The sequence below is a fragment of the Seriola aureovittata genome, chromosome 17 (genome assembly GCF_021018895.1).
Source record: "Seriola aureovittata isolate HTS-2021-v1 ecotype China chromosome 17, ASM2101889v1, whole genome shotgun sequence".
In the NCBI taxonomy this organism is placed as follows: Eukaryota; Metazoa; Chordata; class Actinopteri; order Carangiformes; family Carangidae; genus Seriola; species Seriola aureovittata.
The window spans coordinates 14,799,357-14,827,165 of record NC_079380.1 but is presented as its reverse complement, the minus strand read 5'-3'; the positions used below and the strand labels follow the sequence as shown (position 1 = coordinate 14,827,165).

Below are 27,809 nucleotides of genomic sequence, written 5' to 3'. Positions count from 1 at the left end.
TGGAGAGAAAGAGAGAGAGAGAGCGAGGGAAAGGTATTTATAGAAAAATGGGGCTTCGCAGTACCTTTTCTTGCAAAGAACCATTTCAAGACCAAGTGAGTGTGTCCCAGTTTTCTGATCATCGCTCAGCCATAGGGTTGGGACTGAGGCTGAGGCTGGACTGCCTCATCCAGGATGGAGAGCCTGACTTACAGACGCTCTCCCATCTCCTCCGGCCTCCCTCTCCTGAGCTACAGACTGCTGGTTCTCTGATTAAGAACAGGGGGAGGCATTGGCCTATATAACCTACAGATGTGACCTTTTAGGTACACTTTATTTGCCTAGCTGGGTAGAGGCTTTTGGAGGCAGTGAGCTCAGGTGAGGAGCAGCAAAAAGGTGTCCGAGGGCACTCTTTGGCTGCGTCTACCCCCAGGCCGGGGGTGAAGGGAGGCTGGCTGGAACGTGCCCTGCCGCAAGCCGGGCAAGGATGAGGCGTTTCCTGAGCAGAAAGGGCCGCTTCTCCCTGCGCCAGAGCAAGTCCGGGACCCGGAGTGCCTCCAAAGATTTCTGTAAGTCTTATTTCTCTGAATCATCATTTTTACATGATGTTCCTGAACTGCTTCATCTGCTGGAGGTACAGCTTAAGTGTCACAGAGAGCTAGAAGGAGCTAAAAGATGAGATTGTGTATCTGGGTCGCAGGCTGGAGAGAACAGGACAAAAAGAAGTCTTGACAGTCCTCTGAGTGCTGCTTGTGTTCTGGTTGGGAGAAAGGACTATGATCCACAGCTCTATGTCAGTGATTTCCCAATCTATTTCAGATCAGTAATCGGCTACAGTTTGATGTTTCCATTCAGCTGGCTCAACCAAGTTCTGTGGCTCTTTGAGTCTTTGGATTTGATATGTTTTATTCACTCAGCCACATCTCACCCTGAATATTTAGCCCTGTGCTCCAGTAAGATCTGAATTGTCTTTTTCTGAAGCAGATCTGACATTTCTACATTTCTTGGCAAAGTCTCGTTGAGACTTTTATTTTCACACTTCTCGTGCACTTTTTTTTTTTTTTTTTTTTTTTACTTTTCTTACTTTCTGTTCTGTCTATAATTTAGTCTCTCTGCATCCGTCTTACTTTTCCTGACTCCCATCTTTCGCTGCCTCTGATCGTTTACAAAAAGAGAAACAGCGGTTTAGTGCCGGTGGATTGATAGATGATTGTGTATAATTACTTGTGTAGCTTCAGTTTTACAATATTTTTTTTTAAATTCTGCACCTTAAGCTTGTGTCATCATATGATGAGACCTGATGATAATTGTTGATTGGGAATGCCAATGCTGCCTTGAGAAAAACATGTATTAGATAACTTATATTTCAGGTATATTTTGGCAGAGAAATCTGACATAAATTAAAACGGTAGATTGGCTTAAGTTTATAATACTGCCATATCATTAAGTAGCCTTGTAATATAAATGCGCAATGTGTGAAGACCAAGAGCACAGTGCAATGAGATTAGAAAATAAGATTAATTTAAAACCAAAGGCGAGTATAAGTGCTCAAAATGTAGATTTTCAGTTTATCATCTAGAATATGGGGCAAGGTTGCAGTGCTTGGTGAGAGATCTTTAACAGAAAAGGTCACTAAGTGGACGAACTGATCCCTATAATGCCCTACATATATCTTTGATGTATCCAGATGGTTGTAGATCAGAGGAAATCAATTCAAATGAGCCTTTTGGGAATCTTTCTGCTGCAGCAGAATGAGGCCAGTGACCAGGGGAAGGGCAGCAGTTCAACATGTGGGCTTGATACCAACAGTCAAAAATAACTCCCTCCACTCTCTCATATTTTCCTTTGGCTGTCATTCAACTTACAGAAAAACAAATCTGTCTGTAACAAATCTGTTTGTAAATGCTTTTTGAATCTTCAATATGTGTCCTCATATTTGTGGCCTCATTAAAAAGACCAGTGTACCTGCTGCGACAGCTCGGCTGCTCCATCACCGAGGTGCCCTATTTAAACCAATGGACCATTTGACCTTCATTTTACAGTCACAACCTGCTCGTCTATATGAGCATCTTGCTCAATAATATGACCCACGAATCCTACAAACAGTAAAACAGCCATGGTTTCAGGTTTCACCTCCTCATTAAAGATGACTACCTTCTATATTAAAGTCTAAGCTGATATACCAACCTGACTGCCCTTTAAAGCTGAATTTGTACCTTGTTAATATACAAATGCCTTCCAGAAACATGCCTATTACAGCAGCTAATTACAGCACCTCTATTAATTTGAACTCCTCCCAAGTTTTATCTTTCCATCCATCCTCCAGACCTCGGTCTCCCAGCCACCAATCAGAACTGGCCAGAGGCGTTTGGTTTCCGGCTGGGTGGCACTGGGCCCAGCTACATCTTATCCGTGGTGGAGGGCAGTAGCGCCTACCTGGCTGGCCTGCAGCCCGGGGACCAGGTGGTGGACATCGAGGGCCAGGATGTGACCAACCTCAGCACACCGGCGCTAATCGCCCTGGCTCAAACCCTCAAGACTGTCCCACCCAGCATCGGAGTGGTGTCACGGATTGAACAGGTCAGCCAACACACAATAATCTGCATTTTTTTGCTTTTAAATTGGTGGAAAATCCCTGAAATGGAAAATAACTTTGAAACATCCTTTTTTCCCCTTCTTTAGATTGACATCACCCCTGGCCCTGATGGCCGTTTCGGATTCACCATCGTTGGAGACAGCCCTCTGATGGTGGAGGACTGCATGCCCAACGGTCCGGCCGGTCGCAGTGGCCTGAAGGCTGGGGACTACGTCATGGAGGTCAACGGCATCCCAGTGAAGCATCACGAAACAGCAGCGGCCATGATCAAAGCAGCTCAGGGCCGACCTCTGCGTCTGGGCGTGCTCAGTATGGCCCGGCGACCCAAGCGGCTGAGCAGCAGCATGAGGGTGCTGTCACAGAGCGGGGACAGTGTCAGGGAGAGTCGTGCCCACAAAGCCATGGAGTTCAATAAGAAGGTGAATGTGAAATATATGTTTACTTCTTAGAGTATTTTTTTTATGTGATTGCTGTGTTTTCATCTGTAGTAATCAATGTTTGTGTGTTTATTCATCTATCAGGTGGAGGAAGTGCTAGGAGAGGAGCCAGATGTGAAGGAACAGCTGTTTGAGGTCCTGAAGCAGTACGCCGCTGAGAGGGATGTGGAGAGTCTGGCCGAGGCCCTGCCTGATATCCTGATCACGGAGGAGCATCAGCAGCTGATTGACAGCGTCAGGTAGCCAATCAGCTGCACATACACGTTCAGAGAGAGACCTGCAGGTCAAACACGTCTGTGTGCGTGTTGTGTGTTCCTTGTTTACGGCCTCCTGCAAATGACTGGATTTCCACATCACTTAACTGTAAAATATTAACAAAACAAGCGAGCACAGTTCATTAACAGCCCAGTAACACATTCCAACTAATCCAAAATGTGTGTCTCAATAAATGATTAACCTTTTTTGAAATACAGAAAAATCCTTTCAATTCAGTGGCGTACAATCACCCTCCATTGGTGAGCTGAATTACGAAAAGGCCAACTGAAATCCACAGTAATATGAGGCCCTGACTTTATTGTACATTTTCAGTTCTTTTCCCATAATCCTTGATTTTGAGAAGGCTTGTAAAAGTGCACACAAGGGACTGTTATAGTCCATTGTGTTGTATATACAGTTCAGCTACAGGATTCACTGTACAGCACATGCTTGCATAACAATAGGACCACAGCGAGGGAGGAAGAACTCCTTAATTGCCCCATGAAATCAATATTTTAGAAACTCCCCCTCTCAGCAATTTCCTGTGAAATATGCCAGAGGTGTACATCAAGTGCACATATGAATTTCTTTGATCTGATGTCAAGCACTGACTGCTGCCCTCCGGTGCTCGAATGTCACTTTGTTCTGTTTCTCCCCTCTCAGATAAAGTACATGGGGGTACGGTTAGAAATTCACCGCCGAATATTGCATTTCTCCCTCCTCAGCATTGATCGGCAAATCAAAACCCAAAACACAATACCTCTGCACACATTCGCAAATTTTTTCTGCCAGTCTCCTCTCCCCCGCCTTCTGTCTTTTCCTCTCACTTGCTCTCACTTTGACTTTCTCTCTGTCTGTCCCTTTCTTTCCCAACTCTCCCTGTCAGCTGTGATACACTCTTTGATATACGCACAATATTTTTTTTTTTTTTTTTTTGTGGATCACATCACTGGATGCTTTTTATTCCCTCCTCTGCATACAGCTTGTAGCTGCTACAGACAGTTTGCTGCTGGTGGTTGAGATATGCACACATGCGAAAAGGGAAAAACATGCAGATTCTTAGACTGCATGCACACAGCACTGTTTCTCACACACACATGCACACTGTCCCTGCTTTGAAGTTTTATGCTGGAAGAAATTATGAACTGCTGCCTCAGGTGAGTACCGAAAAACTGTTTGGAATTGTGCATTTGCAGATTTTCTAACAGTTGCAGCATGTAACCGGTGATCAGGTTTGGTGTCAAAGCGTCTTACGTGGCCACCAATGATTGGTCATGAAGTGAGCAGTGGTGGAGTTAAAGTATTCTATACTATCAGTCTTTTTACAGTCAATTAGCGTTCAGTTCCGCCACTGACTCATTTTTGGTGAGTAATCCTTTTTCCCTCCAGCTGAAAAACAAAAATGTTGTCCAGCCATGTCAGTTTGCTCCGACACAGCTGTCGGGACCACAGCTTTGATAGCACATTTCCTTCCTTAGAAAGCTGCCTGTAAAAATGCTTTGTAATGTTTGTATGGTACAGGAGTGCCATTAATTATGCATTAGCTGTATCCATGGAGGACTGAGAACTGTTTTTAGTTGCTTTCCTCACCTTTAGGCAGTGAGAAAGTACAGTAACTCTCCCAATATGAGTCTGAATCAGCCTTTTAGATAAATCAACTGTATCTTCAGATAGCTGAAATTACCCATAGTTCCATCCTGGTAGTTCATGTGTGCTTTGACCTTGAAAGGCTTTGATATGCAAAGTTTCCCCTCTTTTCTCTGTGTCTCTGCCTGCAGTGTTTGTGCTGTAATTTTGTGCAACAATATGTATCTTTTTTTGCCAATTAGACTGCTTAAATCTCGCAGGGTGTTGTTGAGTTTGTAATCTCTGGAAAGGGCTAAAAAGTATTATTTATATTCCACCTTTTTGAAAAGCTTGTAATGTTTTGCAGCAGAATCTGGTGATCATATCTGTGGTAGGAGCCTTGGGGAGTTTTGACTGCAGGTTCTCCGTGGGCAATGCCTCAGGGTGGTGTTTCTGTAAATGGCTGCTGCTGACAACGAGATGTCTCCGGCAACTGAGAAAAGATGTAATGTGGATGTACTCTGTTCTTGGGGAAATGGTTTGTTGATGATATTTTTAATAGGCATGTTTCAAGGCTACATTTTCATTTTTTTATAGGCGCTCCAGGGATGGCAGTACTGGTTTGATGGTCAGTCAGTCCATCATTTTAGTCCAGGCGGAAATATCTCCAATATTGCACAGATTGCCATGAAATGTTGCACTGACGTTCATGGTCCCCAGAGAGTGAAGCCCTCCTAATGTAGTGATTCCATGATTTTTCCATCTAGTGCCAGATCTAGTCAACTTTGCACTTACCCTGAAAAATATCTCAACAACTTCTTGATGAATCAGCACAAATTTTGGTACATGACATGCCCAGATGATGAATGCTAATGATGATGGTGATCCCCTGACCTTTCCTATGAGGTTGTCATTTGTGGTTTTAAGTGAAATGTCTCGACAACTGCTGGATGGATTTTTGATGAAATTTAGTACACACACTCAGGGTGAGTAACTTTGGTGATCCCTTCATTTTTCATTTAGCACCATCATTAGGTCAGACTTTAAATTAGTCAAATTCTTTGGTTTATGACCAAATAACTTTAAAACTAATGACATCAGCTTCAGGTTCACTTGTCTCTGGTGTTACTTAGAAAGTGCTCATGTGCTAGCATGTTAAATTAGTCTAGCACAAAGTGAGAGCTAGTCTGAATATGTCGATATTGATTGTGTAGTTTCTTTATTGTGTCTGTTTCAATTCACTGGTTGCCCTCTTTCCTAATCACAGTTGTGCATCCAGCCTCCCTGTAGGAACACCAGCCATTGATGACGAGATTTAAGAAACCAGACCAGAAAATGACATATGAAAGATTGTTGGCGTGCTTTATCATGAGCTGTGTGCCAGTGTTGATATTTGAGGTGTGGAGAATCGATGTGTCTGATCTCCCGATCTGTCAGACCTCAATCACTGTCACACACACTCTCCACCCTACCTACCTAAGTCTAATAATTAGGGGTTGTGTGAGAGGATGCGAGGTGTGCTTAACAGAAGTTCTTTTTTCTGTGCGCCTTGTAAAACTTGACCAGCTGGGCCACTCTCTGCTCAGTTTGCCTCTGTCCCCTCACCGATTTGCCTCGCCCTCCCACAGGATCTGTTCTATTTTTAAGCAGCCTATTTCTTTTAATAAATTCTCTCTTAGGTTTCTGTCGCAGTCGCCGGTGTCGATTCTTAAATGGCTCCTAAACCCAGGGGTTAGCAAGTGCTTGAACACTTGAAAGTTATGCGAAAGATTATGTTTCTGGAGTCATTAGAGACAACTTTGGAACACCTATTAGCTCTTTTGTTCATGGGGCTCTGTGGTTCTATGGTAATTGAATGTAATTATAGTGAATTGTAGGCCTTTGATACTGTATCTGTAGATTTCAGAGCTGTGAAGACAGATACATTGCCTACCCAGGGTTTGGGATGCAGTGCAGTTTTTTTCTTTAGTGTTTGAATGGTAGTGTGTTTCTGATTTTTATACATGTTTTATGAATTGGTGAAGTTGCTTTGGGCTGGAGGTGTGTTTACAGAGATTTGGATGGATGCTGTCATACAAGCAGAAATTAGTTACCGGTTGTGTGGAGCATGTGTCATACAGACACACACACACACACACACACACACACACACACACACACACACACACACACACACACACACACACACACACACACACACACACACACTCTCATTGTGCTGACCTGCCTATAGAATTCCACTGGGGCTCTCCTCTCTTCTCTATTTCTCTCCTCTCTCCCTCCTCACTTACTCCTGTTCATCTCATTCTTTCCTCCTTCCTCCACTGAGGGAAGAGATGATTTGTCACTCACTACCTTGTACTGCCAAATGATGGACGACTGAGTGACGAGGACTGTCCTGTAGCTGTGACTGAGAGGATCAACCTGTGGTGACCTTGACCCTGGCTTCTTTGGTACCTGAAGAACAAGGGAATACACGATGGGGACAAGGGAAGAGTGCTGCCCCAAACATGAAGTTGGAGAACAGCTGATGATGCTGCCTGAGGATGTTTTGGAGGTGTGGAGGGATGTGAACCACAGCCACTCTTGCAGTTTTCTCCCTCCCTCTCTCTCATTCTCAATATTTCTTCATCTGGCTGCTTTCCGAGTCTGCAGCAAGCGCCTTTGAGATCCAGGACACTTTCTTATTCTTCATCTTTCTCTTCTTTCCCCTTTGTCCGGGAGAGTTGTTTGTTCAAACTAGATGGGGACTCACCGAGATAGAGGGGAGGCATTTGCATTGCTTAACTGAGCTCAGGCACTTCCTCAAAGCCCCGAAGAGCCATGGGAAGGGATAGGAGCCTTTCCAGACACTTTCGGTATGGCACTTTTCCTTTGATCTCAGCAGCAGTGTTCGCTGTGCTTTATGTTGTTTGTGCTGACTTGTATCTGAAGTTGCTGAAGTGTTGTTGTGCAACTTCTCTCTATGTGTTTGTTATCAAAGTTTGTATTGATGATTATTTTACACCTTTTGAACATCGGTGCTGTATCTAAATTTGACTAAAGGATGGGAGACATGATGAGAAAACTGTAGATTCTAGCAAAACTCAACTGCTACTCATAATTCTTTCATGTTATTTCCTTGTTTCTGAGGCTTTTTAATTCCACTCTGTGATTAAACCCCACTGTGTCTCAAGCTATGCTTTGAATCTGCAAATTTGTACTTGGCCCAGCTGTCAAATTGGCTGATCAGAAGTGGGTCTGATAATAATGGTTTTTGCAATGAGTTTCCAAGTTGATTGCAGTTGTCATTCATCTCTCTGTGTGCTGTGTCCTTGATCCACCCCTCCTTTGGACCTAATTATAGACTCCTCTCGCCCTCCTTATAATTGAGGGCATCCCAAGGCCTACATCCAACTTCAATGGAGGAGGCTGTGAAGTTTCTGCTCACATGTTTTGGCCGGGTTACAAGATTTGTCAAGTGAAATATTCTTACTCTCGTAACATAAGTACAGTCAGACCAAGCTAGTGAGTAGTTGGGGGTGATGAAGTCAATAGTTGACAAAATGAAATAGAGCCAAAAACTGTTATAAAAGAGTAAACGTCCCCATTCTGTTTCGTTTTCCCTATCCCCCATTTTTCTGAGCATCCATGGTGATGTATGAGTGTTGTTTGGGAAAGTTCTGTGGCCTACATAGCCTACAGATTACCCAGCTTCATTCCCAGTAGTTTCATGACCCTGGCCTAGAAACAGCTCTAGTTCTCCACTTTCTCTCTCTGGCTCCATCATATTTTACTCCTTATATCTTCTTATTGGCTTTTTGTGCCACTCTTCACATCAATTCATTGACTGTGTCTGCTTGTCAGGCTGTCTCTCACCAACTTCTGTCTCAGTCTCTCTCTCTTTCTATCTATTTTCTACTATTTTATATAGTCATGGTAAATCTCTAACTATAATCACCCTACTTCTCTTCTTGCTATAGAAAATGACCCTTTAGATAGCACCACAGAGCAGCCTGGTATCGCAGATGAGCACAGTGTAGCCCTCAGGTGAAATGTTGATTTTTTATTTTTTTTTCTTGCTGCATGAACACACCATGCACTTAATCACTGTCACCTAGATACTCTTATTCCCTTGGATTTTTATGGATGCCTCTATAGTAAGCACATTAAACAGTGCCTATAGAGAAGATTGTCCCTTCATGACAAGAAGAACACTGAGTGACCAGGGTTGTACTGACACATTTCCCACACACAGACACATATGCACAGTCTCTGCAGCTTTGACAAAGGAAGGAAACTTCTCCTAATTTTATCAATAGTTGTAGGAGAAAATGAATCAAGTCGAACTATCATTTCTTGGTTTTCATCATGGCACAAGACATCACATCTGCTTTGTCATTATGCAATAGTAAAACCATCCATTTGTGTATGTTCACAATACTGTGTAAGTGTATTAATAGGACCATGTTTATTTAAGGCCAGAGACATAGTGTATATGATTGTGTATCAATTTAACTGTGTTGATGCACTGCTTCCTTATGTTTGGTCTGAGTTTAGCATAGCTGTGAAATAAAAGGGGGTCAACAATTGAGCCCTGTGGAACTAGAGGGGCATACTTAATACACTACAAGTAATAGTGTGATTGGTAGTTTTGGTTGCAGAGCTGAGATCAGAATACAGTGTCCAGATGATTGAAGTGTCTAATTTGGGCTGTTTCCTTTCTGTGGTGAGGATGATTGTAGATAACTTAGATTAGTGACATTATTCATTTGTTATGTAGCCAGTTGTTGCTGTAAGACTTCGGAAGGTCATACTGTACGATTGCTGCAGTGCTATTGTCTTTATATCGTTTGGGACAATTACACTTGCAATATATTGCCATAAATAAGATGTAAGTGTGTTGTGCTATTATTTCACAAAAGCTTGATTTGTCTTAAATATCTTTAACATTACTGAAAAATGATGACTGTATTGAATTCATTAGCTTTATGTATGATGAACACATAAATTTAGATGTGATTAGTTGCAAGGGGTTTATCTTGGATTTACAGCCTTAGAATCTATGACCTGATTCATAAAAGTTTGTATTGGATCAATATGAGGTTGTCTGGGATAGCTGTAATCACAGGCTTGTGTGTGTGTGTTGCATAAGCCTGTGAACTTCAGTGAGTCAAAATTCTGTCTAGGTAAGAAAGCTCCAGAGTGGAAATAATCCGTTAGCTTCCCTCAACTTTGGATTGCAAATTATTGGTGCGGAAGCAGTACGGGTTATGCATCACTCTTAATTCAAATCCAAAACTTGCTGTACGTTTTTATGAAACTATCAAATAGAGAATCCTCTAATCATGGCCTCCTAACAGTGTTCCCAAATGTACCTGCAAAGGGACTGCAACAGCTTTGAAAACCTAACTGTACCGCTGTGCCTTATTCCCAACAGTGGCGTTTGAGCAAGGAGTTCTGCTCTGTATATAGATGCACATTAGAACTTGTGCACTCTATAAAACCAAAACACTCTTTTCTCCTCTGCACAGTGGAAGCACCCAGGAGATTCATGTTGAAGACAGAGAGGTAGAGAGAGGTTTGTCTCGAAGATGGAGGCATCATCATTTTGTTGATGGGATGGGGAGGCAGATATGCAAAAGAGAAAAGGTGTGTGTATATGCTATGCATGTGAGATGGAGGTTTGCCTTTGTATGTGCATTTAGAACTGCAGATAAAAGAGAAAGAAATGGGGGGAAGGTGTCCTACATTTAAAGGAAAAACACACCCAAAACACTTTTTAAAACAGTTACTGGCAATGTTTCTTACATTTCTGGGTCATTTCTGTTGTTTTGTTTTGTATTTTTCTTGTTCTCGCACATAATTGGCCAAAAATAAACTGCATGCAGCAGACAACAGAGCTACAAGACAGTTTAATGGGACTAGACGTTTTGAGCAGTCTAAAACATCAGTGCTGTATGTCAGGTTTGAGTGTTAATTCAGGGAAACAAATGCCTTCTTTCTTTAAAATTTTTTGCTGATGCTGAAAACCACACAAAAGAGAAATCTGTCATTGAAGAGGCAGCAATACCAATTTTGCCACCAAGCCTCAGACAGTGCATGCATCTGAAATACAACTCTTCTTACACAAGTTTGATGCAGAATTTGAACAAGCAGTTATAGCCGACACTAATTTTTCTTTCTCCAATCTTCAATTTATTGACAGGACACTGTCTTTCTCATCTATATATATATATATGCAGCACACAAAACAGACTAGAGGAAAGTGGCTCACAAATCCTCCCCTGGAACACACTAGATACCACAAATTCATATCTAAGAGTATCCCAGGGTGGGTTTTTTTCCTTTAAGAAAGAAAAGGCAGTGAGAGTTGATAATGGGAGGGGAAAATAACACTAGTAGAGGGAGTGGAGCGCTTTCTCCCAGAGGTAGCTCTGGCACTGTGCTTCCTCCTTTTCGCATATTAGCTGTGAGCTGTCACTGATACTGAACACTCTTACCTGCAGCTGCTGATGTGACAGGACCACACAACAAAGCTCATCCCTTATCGCTTTCATTCTCTCTCTCTCTCTCTCTCTCTCTCTCCAACACACACACACACACGCGCGCGCACACCCACTTCCAGAAAAAAACACACAAACTAATGCTGGACCAGTCTCTTCTTCTCCCTGCCTCGGCCCTCCCATGAGGCAATATGGGCTGAACTATTTTTAAACCAATTAAGTGGATCCTGCATCTGGAACAATACGTAATCAGACCAAGAATCCCTAGGTTTTTTTTTTTTTTTTTTGGAGGCTTTGGACGATGGAGGCTTTGAGTGATCAGAATAAAGAGTCTTGGATTTGTTGGATTTCGGCTGAAATTGCTGCTTTGATGTGATTTTGTTTAGTTGCTGTGTTCTTATGTAAATGATCTTTACACAAGAGAAGCTGAACTAGAAGCTGCTCCACATCTGCTTTCTGATAAAGAATTTCTAGTCAATCTGAGGTTGACTCTGATTGCACAATGTTTGCCAGGATCTTCATTCCCAAGAAGCACCGGGAGCGTTTTGACGAGGTGGTTTCCCAGAGCCTGATGAGCCGGCTCAAGGGGCGGAGCTTCAGTGACCCTAGCCGTAACCGCCTTCGCCGCAGCCGGAGTGAGGATCACCCTGAACGCCTTCTGGTCTCCACCCGCGCCAGCTCAGTGCCACGCACCCACGCAGAGGAAGGCGTGGTCCCCCCCGCCCGCGGCATGCGAAAGACCACCTCCCTCATAGCCGGCCACTCCAGTGGCACGACCACCAACTGCAGGTCTGTGTTAAGTGTCATGTTGCCGCCTTACCCAGTGATAGGTGCCAGCCTAGGTTTTTATTTGACAGTGTTTTCTCTGCTCATCCTCTCTGTATGTTGTGGCCTTCCATCAGCAGAAGTCACAGCGTTTGTTTCAGCAACAATGTGCATGTCATTTTTAGTTTTCCAAGAAAACCCTTTTCCTGAAATAATATTTTTTCTCCCCCTGTCTGATCAAATTTATAACCACTCCACACAAGAACTACCGTGACAGGTTTTTTATTGTAAGCATGGAATTTATGGAAACTAAGATGTGTAGGAATGAACTGAAAAATAGACCCATCAGTACTAAAGCCAGTGGGAGCGTAAATCTATTTGGACTAGTCATGCCTGATCTCCCGCTCTCTTTGTCTGCGGTCATGTTGTTTCCTGACGTGTCTTTATGAACTGATGTTTTCCTCTCTGCTTAGATCCTGATCAGAATCATCAGGAGTTTAAAACATTCAAAACAAGTAAACAACATCATCGCAAACATCCTGTCACCATCCCTTTATATTGTATGAATAAAGTGCCCCAAGAATCTGCTGAATTCTTCGGTGGCTCTAGCTTAAGATGTTTTACGCTCCCTGGGGATGTATTGTCCATATTTAAGTAGGGTTGTTCGTGCAGGATGTGAATTTAAAGTAGTCTGCATAATATGGAAATCCACAGGAGAGCCACAATGTCAGTCCACATGTTTAAGGATGGGCAGAAGAACTTGTCAATTAAATTACTGATCTCTTTGAAGTTTTCCTTTTCAACAGATCACAGCCACAGCACTGTGCAATGAGCTTTCGTAATAAATCAATCACCATTACTCAAGTACACTTTGTCTTCTCTATGCCATGATTATTAATTATCATCAATCAAGGTTTCTATGGTAACCCATGTACTATATCATAGAACATTATACACATTACATTAATCATATATAAGCAATATAAATTTAACAATTACTTGAGACTGAGCTGAGTATTTTTGAATTCCTGCTGTTCTTTGACTTCAGAGGGCCTCTGTTTAAAAGCTCAAATTTGTCCCTTCAGGACAGTGAGAGTGTGCAAGGGCAACATGAGTTTTGGCTTCACTCTTAGAGGCCATGCTCCAGTGTGGATCGATTCCGTCATCCCTGGTAAGTTTAAAATTGATTGATTTAATGGTATCTTTCCAAAGCTTGACTTTCCTCTTCTCTTCAGTTTTCCATGGTCAAATAAGACGTCTCTTTCTCTTGCTTTTCTGTTCTGCAGGCAGCCCAGCAGACAAGGCAGGTCTAAAACCAGGAGACCGTATCCTGTTTCTCAACGGACTGGACATGAGGTTGAGCTCTCACCCACATTAACTTTACAAATCTTTAGCAAATTTGGGCCCAAACCCAACATAAAACATTGCTGTTTCTAAAGTAAATCTAATTCATTAGGAAAGGGCTAAAATGACCAGTAAAGATAAATATGGTAACACAGTTATACACAGTTGTTTGATGTCTGTTTGTTTCTCATTTCAAATGGATAATGAATGATAAGGAAGCTCCCCAGAGAATGTGAAAATGTGTTACTCCAGTATATTTAATGTCTTTTGCAGAATAGAGAATGTTTTTTGTAAGTTGTTTCCTCTTTTATGCACCAGTTAAGTAAAATGAGTAATGGCTGCATCAGAGAAATTTAATTTGTTTCTATAAAACAACCAGTGTTGGTGCATGTAATTGCTTACATTGTAATTGCTTAAAGTTACCATCCAGTATATGTCTGCATGTGTCTCCATGCATACCATGAATTTGCCTGTAGGACCTCCTCCCACGAGAAGGTGGTGTCCATGCTGCAGGGGAGTGGTGCCATGCCCACTCTGGTAGTGGAGGATGGTCCACCTACTTTCACCCTGGCAGAACAGGACCTCGCAGGGGGTGGTGTTCCCACAGAACGCGCCCGTTCCCCTGCGCTCAGCTCCCTGCAGTGGGTGGCAGAGATTCTGCCTCCCAGTATCAGGGTTCAGGGCCGCACCTTCGGACAGCAGCTGGAGCACCTGCTGACCATCCAGGAGAAGTATACTATCTGCAAGGCGTTGGAGAACTTCTTCCAGCACAGGTGAGCAAGGGGTCGGGAAGAAGATTGGGACAGAAGAAGGAGGGAGTGGGGGGAGATGGAGAGAAAGTCAGAGGATGAATGTGAGGTGATATGCAAACAAGGAATAAATTATTGATTGGAATAACTGAACATGTTTGTATTTTGCAGGACAGGTTAAAGTGTAACATTACTAGCCAATTAAACTATAATTGGCTGGTAAAGTTACACTGGAAATTAACATTTCTTTTTGACAGTGCAACTGTAACATGTTTAAATCACGTTGTTAAGTGTGTCAAATCAAAATATTTATAGGCAGTCACAAATTCAGGTAAATTAATTACATTAATGATTTCATGAGCACAATAAAAGGGGTACTCCAGATTTAGCCCTGAAGTTTGGGGACTTAAAAGAGACATAGACTGAAACACCAAGGGCCAAGATATCCTAGTTTTTCATCCCTAGTATGAGCCAAGCACCAAAACACTGGCTCTACATCCTACATTTCCCATAATGCAACCATTAGAATCTTTGGTAATAACAGGCTTTCTGTTATAAACTTTTAGTCCTTAAACCCAAGCAGAAACAATATTGAGGGGATGATGGGGGTTATTTTCTTAGACTTTAAACAGTAGTAGTTGTGGCACATTGGTGAGTAAACTGGCCTATATGTGTAAAATCAGTGGAGTGCCCCTTTTTTCTTTGTGTTTTGTTGTCTGCATACACGGGTGGCCATTTGTGTGAGCTTAATGTTGACTTCTGATTGGACAGCCAGGCGACCTCTGTCACCTTGCCTGTGTTTCCATGGCAACAGGAATGTTGACACTCTGATCGTGGATGTGTTCCCGGTGCTGGATACTCCAGCCAAACAGGTGATCTGGCAGTTTGTTTACCAGTTGCTGACATACGAGGAACAGGAGCACTGCCAGAGCAAGATCTCCCGCTTCCTTGGATACAAACCACCAGGTGTGTGCACACATTTGCTTTTTTTTTTTTTTTTATATATATATATATTTTGGTATGTGTTGCTTTTGAGGTTTTTATATGTACAAATGAAAAAAAGTTTGTGCGTGAGATGGGCATTGGGATTTTTAATAGTGCAATCAACTCAGGTGCTGCAGCTCTTCTTCATACACCTTTTGCCTCTTCCTCTGCACTGCCAATATGTGTGTGTGTTCCAGTTCCACCACCACCACCACCACCTCCCCCACCTCCGGAGCCTGAGGTTGCCCCTGAACCCCACCGCCGTAGCAGCTCCATGAGGGTAACAGGGACCACGTACAGGAGCAGTGTGAGGGGACGTAGCTCTGATGACCTGGTCATTGGCACACACTTGGGCATGGGTACAGATCTTCATTGTCATTGTCATTGTTTTGATCAGTAGCAGCAGTAACACTGCTACCGCCATGACACATTCTCGTCAGCATCATCACTATTTTAATCATCATCACTCACATTATCTTCAGCGTGATCGTGAACACGATCCTGTTTAATGCTTTCCACTTCTTAAACATCACCAGTGTTGCTGACATCAGTTCATACTGTATATTTTCAATACTGAATAATATTTTTGTCATAAGCCCATGAAAGCAGAATGGCTTAGTGCAACACTGGACTAAATCTGATACAGTTAGTTGCTGGACTAATGCCAAAGTTTGCAGTTGCTGACCCCAAACTGGCTTAAGTTAATGTAACTGGAGCTGATTCTAAGCCCTAATCAGCTGAAGCCCCCACCTTAAACACCAGACAAAACCTTGCAAGTCATTCTAATGAGTGTATTACCATAGGCTTCCGTGCAGAGCCAGTGCTGGAGACAGGGATGAGGTTGGCTCCAGGAGAGAGACAGTCAGGAGATGGTACCTCCCTACCTGAGACTCCTAACAATCTCACCAATGTATGTAACAGAGCCGCTCTTGATGGGAAAAGATACAGTAAATATCAAAGTAAGATTCATAATCATCAGGGCAAGAGGTCTTACTCTGGTCTCTCTGTACATTTCCACCATACAAGCTGTCAGCAGTGTACGCTGAACTGGAGAACATGTATTCAGCCAAGAGGTCCAAGTCTCTGAAGAGCCGCCCTCCTCCTGCCCCTGAGAGCTTGCTGGATCTGGAACCTCCTTCACGCTCAGCCTCCCCTACAATACATGCTAACACAGGTAGCCAAAAGTATAAATTCATTCTAAACTCATAGCAGCTAGAGTTAAATTTAACTAATATAACTGTATAAAATGACTATTGTGTGGATGAGTGAGTGTGTGAATGTTTTAAGGGAATAGTGTAAGAGAAGGAGGACAACAAAATGCTGCAGAGCAAGAATGATAAATCCCAAGGCAGCCAACCCACTTCTGACTCAACTGAATATCCTTGAATTTAACATCGACAGGGATTTTTGTGATTTCATGCTGTACATAAATATACAGCAGATCAGAGATTTGAAACAACCCTCTGCTTTCAGCCTTTTCACAGCACGGCTATTATTAGGTTTAGTTTCTTTTGTGTGCAGGAAGAGAGTGCAGGGTCAGAGCTGGCATCGGAAACGAGGAGAGGCAATTTTTTTTTTTGGTGGTGGTGGTGGGGGGGGTGTTTGTAACAAGTTGCCATCTTTGAATGGATTTGGTTTGCCCATGGCTTGTCCTACCACCCCCCCAGTCAGGGATGCAGTGTGCACTTGTGAGGGAAAGAAACTTCCGCTCACATGGCCAGGCTCTCATGTTACAGGCAATTTATGCACAGTAGACTTTTTTTTGTCCTTATAGGGAGGATATGGTGATGGTGGAAGTGGAACTAGAAAACACACATTTAAAGACCCACTTAAATCAAAAATGTGTTTTCTGGAATAGTTAGCTCCTCTGGGAGACGTTCTGATTACTTTTTTGTGCTGAACCTTTCTCCAAATGCAGAACTTGTGGGAGAGTGTCACTGATTGAAAGCCTATTTATGCATTTGTTGTGTTTGTTTATGTTGTTCAGTGTGAGCCATTGCAGCTGATGCTTCAGATATTTATCTGGCATTAATATAACTGTATACGTCTCCTCCTTATCTCAGGTAGCCGTAAAGGCCCCCCACCCCCTACATCCTGGCCGGAACCTCTCCCTAGCCCCCCTGCTTCCCAGTTCTACCCATCAGGCTTGACAAGCCAGACCAGTGGAGAGTCTAATCCCTACATCAGCTTGGACAGTCCCCCACCCTCACCTCCAGAGCCTGTTGATTTCCCATCTAGTCCCCCAGCCCATCGCAGCAGCAAGCGACGCTACACCTTCTCCAAACCACCCCGTTCAGAAGACACAGATCGCTTTCTGGATGCACTGAGTGAGCAGCTGGGACAGAGGGTGGCCATCATTGATGACTTTCTGACTCCTGAGAATGACTATGAGGAGGTAGAGTCACATCAACACTGCACCAGGAAAGAATGTCTCATTTATGTGAAATATGAGTTTAACAATCTGAATTGACACATTTTTTAGATGTTTACATGATACACTGTTAGCAAAAGGAAACCTAGAAGAGTAGAACAATTAAGTTTCAAACAGTCTGTTAGAAACTACAGCACAATTCTTGTACAATTTCTGTACAACTAGTTCTTATATACAGAATTTTGCACATTGAGCCAGTTCTTTGTCATCCCACTTATAAATACAGTAAAGTCACAAGCCAGTACTATTGAATTGTTTCCTGTGAAAATACCCATTATACCATAGGTCTTGATAGCAGGTTAAATTCCCCATGGTGAACTGATTCGCTACAGTACACTAATATAAAATAGGAAATACCTCTTGACACACATAAAGTACATAAAGAGAATGGATACAGAACATAGTTTCCTGTAAAATAAAAGTACAAAAAATAATCTTTTGTGTTAAACTTTAGCACAAACAGATTTCTTTCCCTGTAGAGTTTTTCTTTCAGTGGCATTTGTTTGTGCATCACATTGAACCTAAAGAATCATTAAAAACACAATATGTGATCTAATTGCAAACAGAAGAGCACCAAAATCCCTCAACATTAAAACAAACTAGTAAAACCTGATGTTACAAATGTATTAACAAAATATAACTGAATGCAATTTACTGTAGTTTTACTCATGATTTGCCATTAGACACCTCCCTCACTAATTTTGATATTAACAGCCTTTATGAAGTAACCTGGGTTCTAGACAGAAGTGCGTAAGCGGTCATTACTGCGGTGGCACCTCACTCGTTAACCTGCGCAGTAAGTGTATGTATGTTTTAACCATGTTGTGTCCAGATCCTGTAGAACCTGTCAAGTTTTAATAGCCTCCAAAATGTGTTTTAAGGGTTAGAGTATGTTTAAAAAAATGTTTTTAGACAACATTTGATCAACTCAAAGAATTTCAAAAGTTCAATTCTGACATTAATGGGCTAATGAAGTGTAATTGGTGTTAATGCCAGGATATTGTGCAGATGGGCTTCCCAGATGAGGAAGATGAGGATAATGAAGAAGAGTTAGTGGTGGATGAAGAAGAAAATGGAGGATTTGTGGCCCCAGAGCTGAGCAGCCCGAGTGACGTTCAAAGCAGCAGCGGAGAGGAGAATGCCTCCTCACTCACTTATTCCTCATCCTCTGACCACATCCCCCCTCCCCCGATGACTCCTCCTCCACCCCCGCCTGTTCAGTTCAATGACCCGCCTCCCCCACCTCCAGCACCTGCACAGGCTCAGCCTCAGCAGCAACAGCAGCAGCAGCAGCAGCAACAGCTTAACTACACCCCAGAACATTCCCCAAGAACATATGTGCCCATTCGCCGGAAATCTGGACCCCCTCCACCACCTCCACCCCGCAGTAACCCACCACCTAAACGCCACTCTCTCCACAAAGTGCTTCCCACAAAAGAGGACTTACAGGTTCATGCTACCATACAAGAGCTAAAAGCCTACCAAGAGCAACAAGTATACCAGGAGAGACAAGTCTATGAGGAGCAACAAGCATACAAGGAGAGACAAGTCTATGAGGAGCAACAAGCGTACAAGGAGAGGCAGGCGTATGAAAAACAGAAAGCCTTTGAAGAACAGCAACTGTTCCAGGAGCAGCAGGCCTACCAGGAACAACAAGCCTATCAGGAGAAAATCTTCAAAGAGAGACAAGCTTATGAAGAGCAGAAAGCATATGAGGAGCAAAAAGCTTTCGAAGAGCAACAAATGTACCAGGAGCAACAAGCCTATCAAGATAGACAAGTATACGAGCAACGTCAAGCCTACCAGGAACAAAAAGCGTACGAACAGCGTCAAGCCTACAAGGAGCAAAAAGCATTTGAAGAGCTCCAAGCCTTCCAGGAGCAAAAAGCCTATGAGGAGCGTAAAGCTTATGAGGAGCGCCAGGTCTACGAGGAGCGCCAGGTCTACGACGAGCGCCAGGTCTACGAGGAGCAACAAGCGTATCAAGAGCAACAGATGCAACAGATTTACCAGAGTCACCACTCGATGCCTGCCCAGCCAACACAGCCGAAATCCCACTCACCACTTCCCCTCCAACAACTGCACCAGTCCTTACCCCCACTCCCCTCTCCAGACTCCACCCATCAACACGCCAACCATCCCCTCTATATGATCCGCCAAGCACAGCAGCAACAGGCCCACCAGAGCCATCACCACCGACGGCAGTCTCGTTCAGCCCCTCCTCCACACCAGCCGTCACCCCAACCGACAGCCCACCCTAGTCAACAAGGTCAGTACGCTGAGGGCATCTACCAAAGTCATCAGGGCCTGAGATCCCACCCTCACCATTCTTCAGCGGAGATGCTCCACCAGATGCACCAAGCCCCAGCCCATCACTCCTCTGCCGAGATGCTCCACCAGTTGCAACAATCCCAGGCCCACCACTCATCTGCTGAGATGCTCCAGCAAATGCAGCAAGCCCATGCCCACTACTCATCTTCAGAAATGCTCCACCAGATCCACAAATCCAAGGCCCATCATTCTTCAACAGAGCTTCTGCACCAAGCTCAGCAAATGCAGCAGATGCAGCCTCACCACTCCTCAACAGAACTTCTCCATCAAGCTCATCAGATGCATCGGGGTCAACCGCACCATTCGTCCACTGAGCTGCTCCAGCAAATGCACAAGCCCCAGGCCCACCACTCCTCCACAGAGCTGCTCCATCAAGTCCATCAGATGCACCAACCCAAGCCCCATCACTCCTCCACGGAGCTTCTGCATCAAGCCCAGCAGGAGCCTGCCTCCCTCCCAGTTCAACTAAAACGGGACAGCCACTCACACCAGAGCCGCAGAAGTCTCAAAGGTCATCATCAAACCCAAGTGTCACCTCAAGGGAGACACCAAGAGCAGCAGATCCACCAAACCCATCACCCCCAGCCCACCAAACCCTCCCCCCAGAGACCCCACTCTATCCAGCAGACCCACCACCACGCCAGCACCCCTCAGATCCACCACATCCACCACATGACCCCACAGCCCCCTCCGCAGGATTACCAACACCAGATTCATGTCATCCACCCTCCCCAGCAGCCCCACAGGCCCCAGCCTCTTCTCTCTACCTTTCAGCCCCTTCAGCCGCATCAGCCCACCCTCTCCACTTTCCAGCCCCTTCCCCAACACCACCAATCACCGCACCAAGTCCAGCCCTCCGCCCAAGCTGCCCGTCCACAGTCGCAGCCCTCACATCACCTACTGCAGTCCCAACACCAGCCGCAATCCCAGTCATCCCACCATAAACAATGCCACAGCCCGAGTCAGCCTCAGTCCCTCCCCCACTCTCTGTCTGACCCCACAGAGCACCACGAGCCGCCTCCTCCTCCACCCCTGCCCCCACCCTGTTCCCCTCCACCATTGCCAAGGCCCAGTCTGTCCAGGATGGACTCCAACCACATGAGTGTGAAGAGGCTGCGCTGGGAGCAGGTGGAAAATTCAGAGGGGACCATCTGGGGACAGGTGAGTTGTGTGGGGTTCAGACATGGGGAGATGAGAAAAACTGTGACACACCTCATATTTAGAAAACCAAATAAAAATATAAAACTATAAAAGTTAGTTAATGAAATTGTCACAATTTTTTGATTATCTTTGGTAGCTGGGAGCAAATTCTGACTATGATAAACTGCATGACATGGTGAAGTATCTGGATCTGGAGCTCCACTTTGGGACACAGAAGAGCTCAAGTGAGTACAAGTGGCTGCATCCACATCTGAAGTTCTTTGATCAGTAGTTGATTTGACAGAATGACACATGTATCATTATTTCATAGCACATCATCCTGGTTCTTGGATCCCTGCATCCCTGTGATGTGATGATTTATTCAGTGAACGTATTACACGCCTTAATCTTAACTCCTATTCGATCTTTAATTGATCATTAAATAAAATCATGATTTCCAAGCTCTTATCATTATTTATATTATATTTTATTGAATTTATATATTTATGTTATTTCTGTAGTATTTCTATAACTTTTTCCTCGTAGATTGTGGACTATAAATTGTGGAGCGTAAGCTTATTCTCCTATTACACCCTTTGTAGTGCCCTTTAGAAACCAATGTCAAAATGGAAAATGTGCACTTACAGTATGTGTATCTACCATGTACCTCTGTAACTGATCCCACTTCAGTGCCTGCTCCAGAGCCATCCCTCCAGTCAGAAACCTTCAAGAAGAAAGATGTGATAGAAATTCTGTCCCATAAAAAGGCTTACAATGCCTGTAAGTATAAAATGGCATATTATTATGTGTAGTCATATACACCATACCCTTTATGTTTTTAAACTTTATTTATAGTTATTCAGGATGAATCCCACTGGTCGTCTAACTTTTCCTCCGTCCACCAGCAGTTTTCACCTATTTAATGAAATATCTCAACAGCTGTGTGATGGATTGGGACCACACACACATACAGATATTCATGGTTGTCAGACAGTGTGTTCTAATATCTTTGGTAGACCCCTGACTTTTCCTCTAGCACCTTCATTTGGTTGACATTTTTGTTTTGTATTGAAATATATCGCCAACTATTAGATTGATTGGTGTGAAATTTGCTAAACATATTCATGATCCCCAGAGGACGAGAAACAAAAAATGTGATCCCCTGACCTTTCATCTAGTGTCATCATCAGGTCAAGATTTCTGTTTATCCAATACTTTGTTTAGTGACTATATACTGGCAAAAGTAATGGGATTCCTACCTGCCTCAACTGTACATTGTATTTAGTTGTAAATAGCAAATATTAGCATGTTAAACATGCTAAACTAAGATAATAAACATTATACCAGCATTTTAATTTAATTAAACTTTTTTGGCATTTGTTTTTTTAACCTCTAGCCATCCTGATAGCCCACCTGAAGCTGTCTCCTGGGGAGCTGCGTCAGGTGCTGATGAACATGGCCACTGATAGGCTGGAGCCATCACACATCAAACAGCTGCTGCTGTATGCCCCCGATGCAGAGGAGGTCAAAAAGTACGAAGAGTACAGGCAGGACCCCAGCAAATTGAGCGAACCAGACCAGTTTGTGTTGCAGGTACAGTCCTGGCAGGGAGTGGATGGGTGGGTGGGTTGGTTTTTGTTGATTTGCATATTTACACAAGTCTTTGCGTCGGTAACCTTAGCCTGTGTCATTGCCCGTGTTTATCATCACTCGCTTACTCTCTCGTTGTGTGTGTTCTCCATCAGATGTTATCAGTGCCAGAGTACAAGACGCGCCTCCAGAGCCTCCTCTTCAAGTGCTCTCTACAGGAGAAGACAGAGGAGTTGCGGGGAGCATACGACTGTATCTACAAGGCCTCCATGGAGCTGAAGACCAGCAAGAAGCTAGCCAAGATACTAGAGGTAACGGACTGTTCAGAAAAGGTCATTCAAAAAGTAAGAGCTGTCGTTTATAGTTTACAAAACCCTGGTGTTTTGCTGATGGTGTAAAAATGCTGTGTGATTCTGATAAGACACAGCAAAAAAAACCCCCAAAAAACACCTGCACTGTGGGAGATGGTTTTTGTTATCAGATATAAGGAACAGTAAAACTTGTTCACTAACCTACGTTTGTTTGTTTTTTTCCTGGAGCTTGAACTGGAACTAGACTATATACGAATAAAACGACTAGAAGAAAAAAAAAAAAAAACTATGCCTGCCAATGAGAGCTCAGACAAGTGTCGCAAATTTGTAATCAATTAAATGCTTGCTGTATTCTATTCTGTCTTTCTTCAGTTTGTGCTGGCGATGGGAAACTACTTGAATAACAGCCAGCCTAAAACCAACAAGACGACAGGCTTCAAGATCAACTTCCTAACAGAGGTACGTCATACACATATGGATACTATAGAAAATTGCCTGTTTTTAATCTTTCTTTTTATTTTCATCATACCACACTTGTGCAGTTAATAGATTCATTTTGTCCTCTGCAGTTGAGCACAACTAAAACAGTGGACGGGAAGTCGACATTTCTGCACATCCTGGTCAAGTCGTTATGTCAACACTTTCCTGATGTGTTGGATTTTTCCAAAGATCTAACCATGGTTCCTCTTGCAGCCAAAGGTAGATTGATACATTTTCCTTCAATGCCCGTTCCACAGTGTGAGAAGTTAAGAACAGACTGATCTCTTACTCAGGATTTATTTTTTGTTGTCATGTTTTTTCATGTTAGTCACTGATTTGAAGTGTACTGTCCCTCTCTTTCTATTTTCCTGTTTTGTGCACGCACTGGTCAGCAGTAAACCAGAGGACTATCACGTCAGATCTGAACGACCTTCATACAACCATCCAGGACATTCGCTCAGCCTGTCAGAAGATGCCTGCGACTGCTGAGGACCGTTTTGCTGTTGTCATGAGTGTATCCTTCACAAAAGGAAAGATAAAGAAAGAAGAAAAATAATGTAGTAGAAGAAGTAATGAGATGTTTGTGACCCTTGACTCCAGTGTGTGTAGAACTTTTTGGAAAACAGCCACCCAGCACTCCAGTCTCTGGAGTCCCTGCAACAGAGAGCGATGGAAGAATTCAGCAAAACTGCCTCTTACTTTGGAGAAGACAGCAAAGCCACCAACACAGAGGCCTTCTTTGGTATCTTTGCTGAGTTCATGAGCAAGTTTGAGGTGAGCAAGAAAGATTCATGCATTCATGCATTCATTCAAATAATTCCTGTCGTCACCTGCACAGTATTACAGTCAAAATAATATGCATGCTTTCCTCTTTAGTTCCTTCTCAGCCTTCACTGAACTGGAATAACAAATGTTTCTTTAAAACAGCCTGTGACACACAATTTAAATGGTTGCAGATAAACACTTTTCTTCTCTGCCAATGTTTTGTTTTCAGAAAGGCCTGTGCAGTGTATCCAGTGCTTTTAGTAATGAGCAACAATTCACAGTAATTGGATCAGTATGTGGACACTCAGTATACAGCAGTGGGTTGTTTGAATATTTTTGTCAGAAAGTCAGATCTGAATAGATAAAGGAGAATTAAAAGAAGTTATTTGACCTTTTTTTTTTGCATAGAATTTTTTTTTTTTTTTCTGCAGCTTTAATGGGCTGAAAATCAAAGTTCACAAATATTTTCATTGAGAATCTGTTGTAATTCTTATCCAATTATTTTAATGTCATGGTCATAAGCTTTAGTAATTTGAATTTTTCATGGTTATGTTTCTATGAATTCATAAATATGGAAATTTTAGCACTGAAATCCTTATTACCAAGCACTGATTGAAAGACATAAATACCCAAAATATTAAACACACTACAAAAAAACTATAAGATAACAATATATTCCACAAAAGCTATTAAAGACCCATAATAATAATACAGTTTATGCTGTTTTACAAACCCTGTTGGTTCTTCATCACAGAGAGCTCTTGGTGATCATCAGGCTGCAGAAAACCTGAAGAGCCCCAGGAGTCCACGAATGGCTTCCCCACTGGCCTGGTAACACACACACATATATATGGACATGCCTACAGTTAACACAGTATACATATACACATACACACAAGTGTTCACATATTTAGTGTATACATATTCTGTACATACATGGGACAAATGCAAACACACACACCTTACAGTGCACATTTCTGAGCAAAAAAGCTATTTTTAAGTGTTGTGTATGTGTGTGTGTTTTTGGTTACATCAAGGGAGACAGAATGTCTTTTGCATCAAAGATGGATCATTTTGCATTCTACCAGTGGTGTAGTGTATGGGTCCTTTTCAAAATAAATCTAAGTTTTGTCGAAGCTTTAATGGCTGAGACTTCTACATAGAACACAATCTTGTTTGGCCGTCAAGATATCTCTACTGTTTAAAAGATAGTTACTCGGTAACATCCTAGAGTTTAAGTTTTCTTTCTTTAAGTTTAGGTCACCTGTAAGTGCGGTATAACAATTCTACAGTAAAATCTTTGTGATAATGTCCTTGAATAAGATGTATATTTACAAAAACATTTTATCCTGAAATAGATGTTAATTTAAAATATACCCACGTGCAGTCGGTGGTTTGGAGGAAACCACAAAAGCAGTTTTCCTGTTAGTTTACATGTTCTGTATTTTTGTAAGCGGCCCACCACTCTGAATGTAATATAGGTTCTTTACTGACTTAAGTGTAGCTTATTTTCTCAAGTAAAACTCACACACATCAGCTTTCCTGATGATGGATTGTTTCATTTATCGCATCGTGCGTATACCTCCATTTCAGTGGATTTTCTTACCACATCAGTTGTAGCTTTAAGAACTTTTTTTTTCCTAAATGGTGTTGATCTTGTATGATACCTCAAATGCTACCAACTTGTACATATGAGACAATGTCAGTGAGAAGTTGGCACTTAACTTGAGTTTTTAAAAGACAATTTTAACTGGATCATTTTTAATCTGGCTCAAATCAGTAATACCAGATTATTGAAGTGGGATTATGTTGATCTGACAGCGGGCAGTGTGCAATATATCAATGTTTAGCTGTGTTCCAGTGTTAGATATTATATTCATTAAACTGTAACAGAGATATCTTGTGTTTTTACCGTACCGGATGAGACTGAATGTTAGTTATTACACTGAGAGGACAGCAATGTCATTAATGTCAGTGTATGAGATGCAGCATTTGACAAAACCTTCAACTAATAATACATCATACCAGCTTCTGAGCTATACCAGTGCTTTGTAAAACTTAAAGCTTAGTCCCCCTGTGATATTTTTAAATGTTAAGGTTAAGGTTTAAGCTGTGCAGCTAGGATAAGTTGTCTTCTTTTTTTTTTCTGCTTAACTTACAGAACCTTGAAAGAGTTGCTGTCCATTTAAGGCTTATAAAGTGTTAAGTCTGTATTTTGTATTGTGTCCTTACAATGCTGACAAATATAAAGCGCCATATGAAATCTCTCTTTGCCTGACTGTCTATGTTTTTAAAATGATCTGTCATGAGACTGTGTTGTCTTACAGTGAAATAATACTATATGCACCCGTATATTAGTGACAGTACAAAGGTAATTACACTTATTTCTACATCTCTTGCAACTCTTATGCTGTAAATAATATGTCATCATATGTCTTTACAACTTGCTTACAGCTGCTGCTGACACACCTGCTATTGCTTCAGTATCTCAGATGAACATTTGTTTATAGTCAGATAAGCCTGAAACTGAACGTCTCTGCTCTGGACACAGACGCTGACCTTCCACTTATCTTGTTTATCGATATCACCGCTCACTTCTCCTGTGGAATGAGGTATTAATTAAAAAACTCATTCAGCAATCATTTAGCTCTTCCACTGGCAGCTGGCCTGTGTGTTGTGCGAACACCTCTCTGTGAGGAGTAATAAATCTTTTACATTTTAACGAAACCTTGTTGTGCGTGAGGTGAAAGTGGAGTTTGATCTTTTGGCGAGTGGGGGAAGCTCCGCGACAAACATGACATTCCTGGGATTGTCCCCAGGTTGCTTGTGACATGCTGTTTTGTTTGGGGAAGACAACGCCGTCAGGACAGTCCAGCTGGTAGTGATACACTGTGATCATTTACTGAAAGGTGAGTTTATTTATTAATCAATACCATCCAGTGCATAGCCTGAAGATACTGAGATACTCAGCAAATGTAACTTTGTAAAGTTTCTTATCTAGAGCAAGTCTCACAAAGTGCTTTACAAGTCACAGATGTTTTAAAGTGCACAATCATTGTGACTTCATACACTGATACCAGTACAGGTTACAAGGCAAGATTAAAAAGTGTAGCTGTCTTCAACAGTTGAATTTATATGACAGCAGCACGGCAGGTTTAATACATGTGTCTCCAGTATAAATTGTGATATACTGTAAATTTATTAAAAAGATTGATTCTAACTTTGATTATTCAGTTTGTCTCAACTAGTGGTCAACTCAACTCTCAAGTTGAGAAAAGTCTTGCATTCCCTTGAGTAAAGATACATAAGTATCAGTAAGCTAGATTTTGGCATTTTTTCAAATCAATAGTGTCTTAAAACACTAGTGTTTCTTTTCTTTTGGCTTGCTGTAATTATTCTTCCTGTTCATGCCGGTCATTAGAAGATTCTTTCATAAAATGCCTCAAATTTAAGCGATGGGGTACAAAATCTACCATCCTCTTAAGTTTATATGAAGCTTCAGCAGTCTGAGTCTGACAAATCAAGTTAGTATTTTCCAGAGTTAAAGTCTGTTTTGCACTTCAGTGTACTTTATCCTCCCCCTCATCTGAACACGAAGCAG

At 42.5% G+C, this 27,809-nt stretch overlaps 1 protein-coding gene across 6 annotated transcripts; it reads left to right on the top strand.

Annotated features, from left to right (window-relative positions):
- Window positions 1–99: 99 nt before the first annotated feature.
- On the top strand, window positions 100–26,475 carry grid2ipa (glutamate receptor, ionotropic, delta 2 (Grid2) interacting protein, a). 6 transcript variants are annotated; one of them, XM_056402609.1, is made up of 23 exons: window positions 100–548; window positions 2,306–2,559; window positions 2,662–2,994; window positions 3,097–3,251; window positions 11,832–12,107; window positions 13,169–13,254; window positions 13,370–13,439; window positions 13,904–14,200; window positions 14,991–15,142; window positions 15,358–15,519; window positions 15,964–16,070; window positions 16,187–16,334; window positions 17,224–17,555; window positions 18,588–21,083; window positions 21,220–21,307; window positions 21,753–21,842; window positions 22,459–22,655; window positions 22,808–22,963; window positions 23,336–23,422; window positions 23,533–23,662; window positions 23,839–23,957; window positions 24,053–24,217; window positions 24,963–26,475. In XM_056402609.1, the coding sequence occupies exons 1-23, from the start codon at window positions 467–469 to the stop codon at window positions 25,041–25,043; spliced, it is 6,063 nt and encodes a 2,020-aa protein (XP_056258584.1). In that variant the 5' UTR covers window positions 100–466; the 3' UTR covers window positions 25,044–26,475. The 6 variants fall into 6 exon arrangements, with proteins under 6 accessions (XP_056258584.1, XP_056258582.1, XP_056258586.1 ...); XM_056402607.1 differs by having other exon boundaries at window positions 23,836–23,957; XM_056402611.1 differs by lacking the exons at window positions 100–548; window positions 2,306–2,559; window positions 2,662–2,994; window positions 3,097–3,251 and adding an exon at window positions 4,273–4,424 and having other exon boundaries at window positions 23,836–23,957.
- Window positions 26,476–27,809: the final 1,334 nt, after the last annotated feature.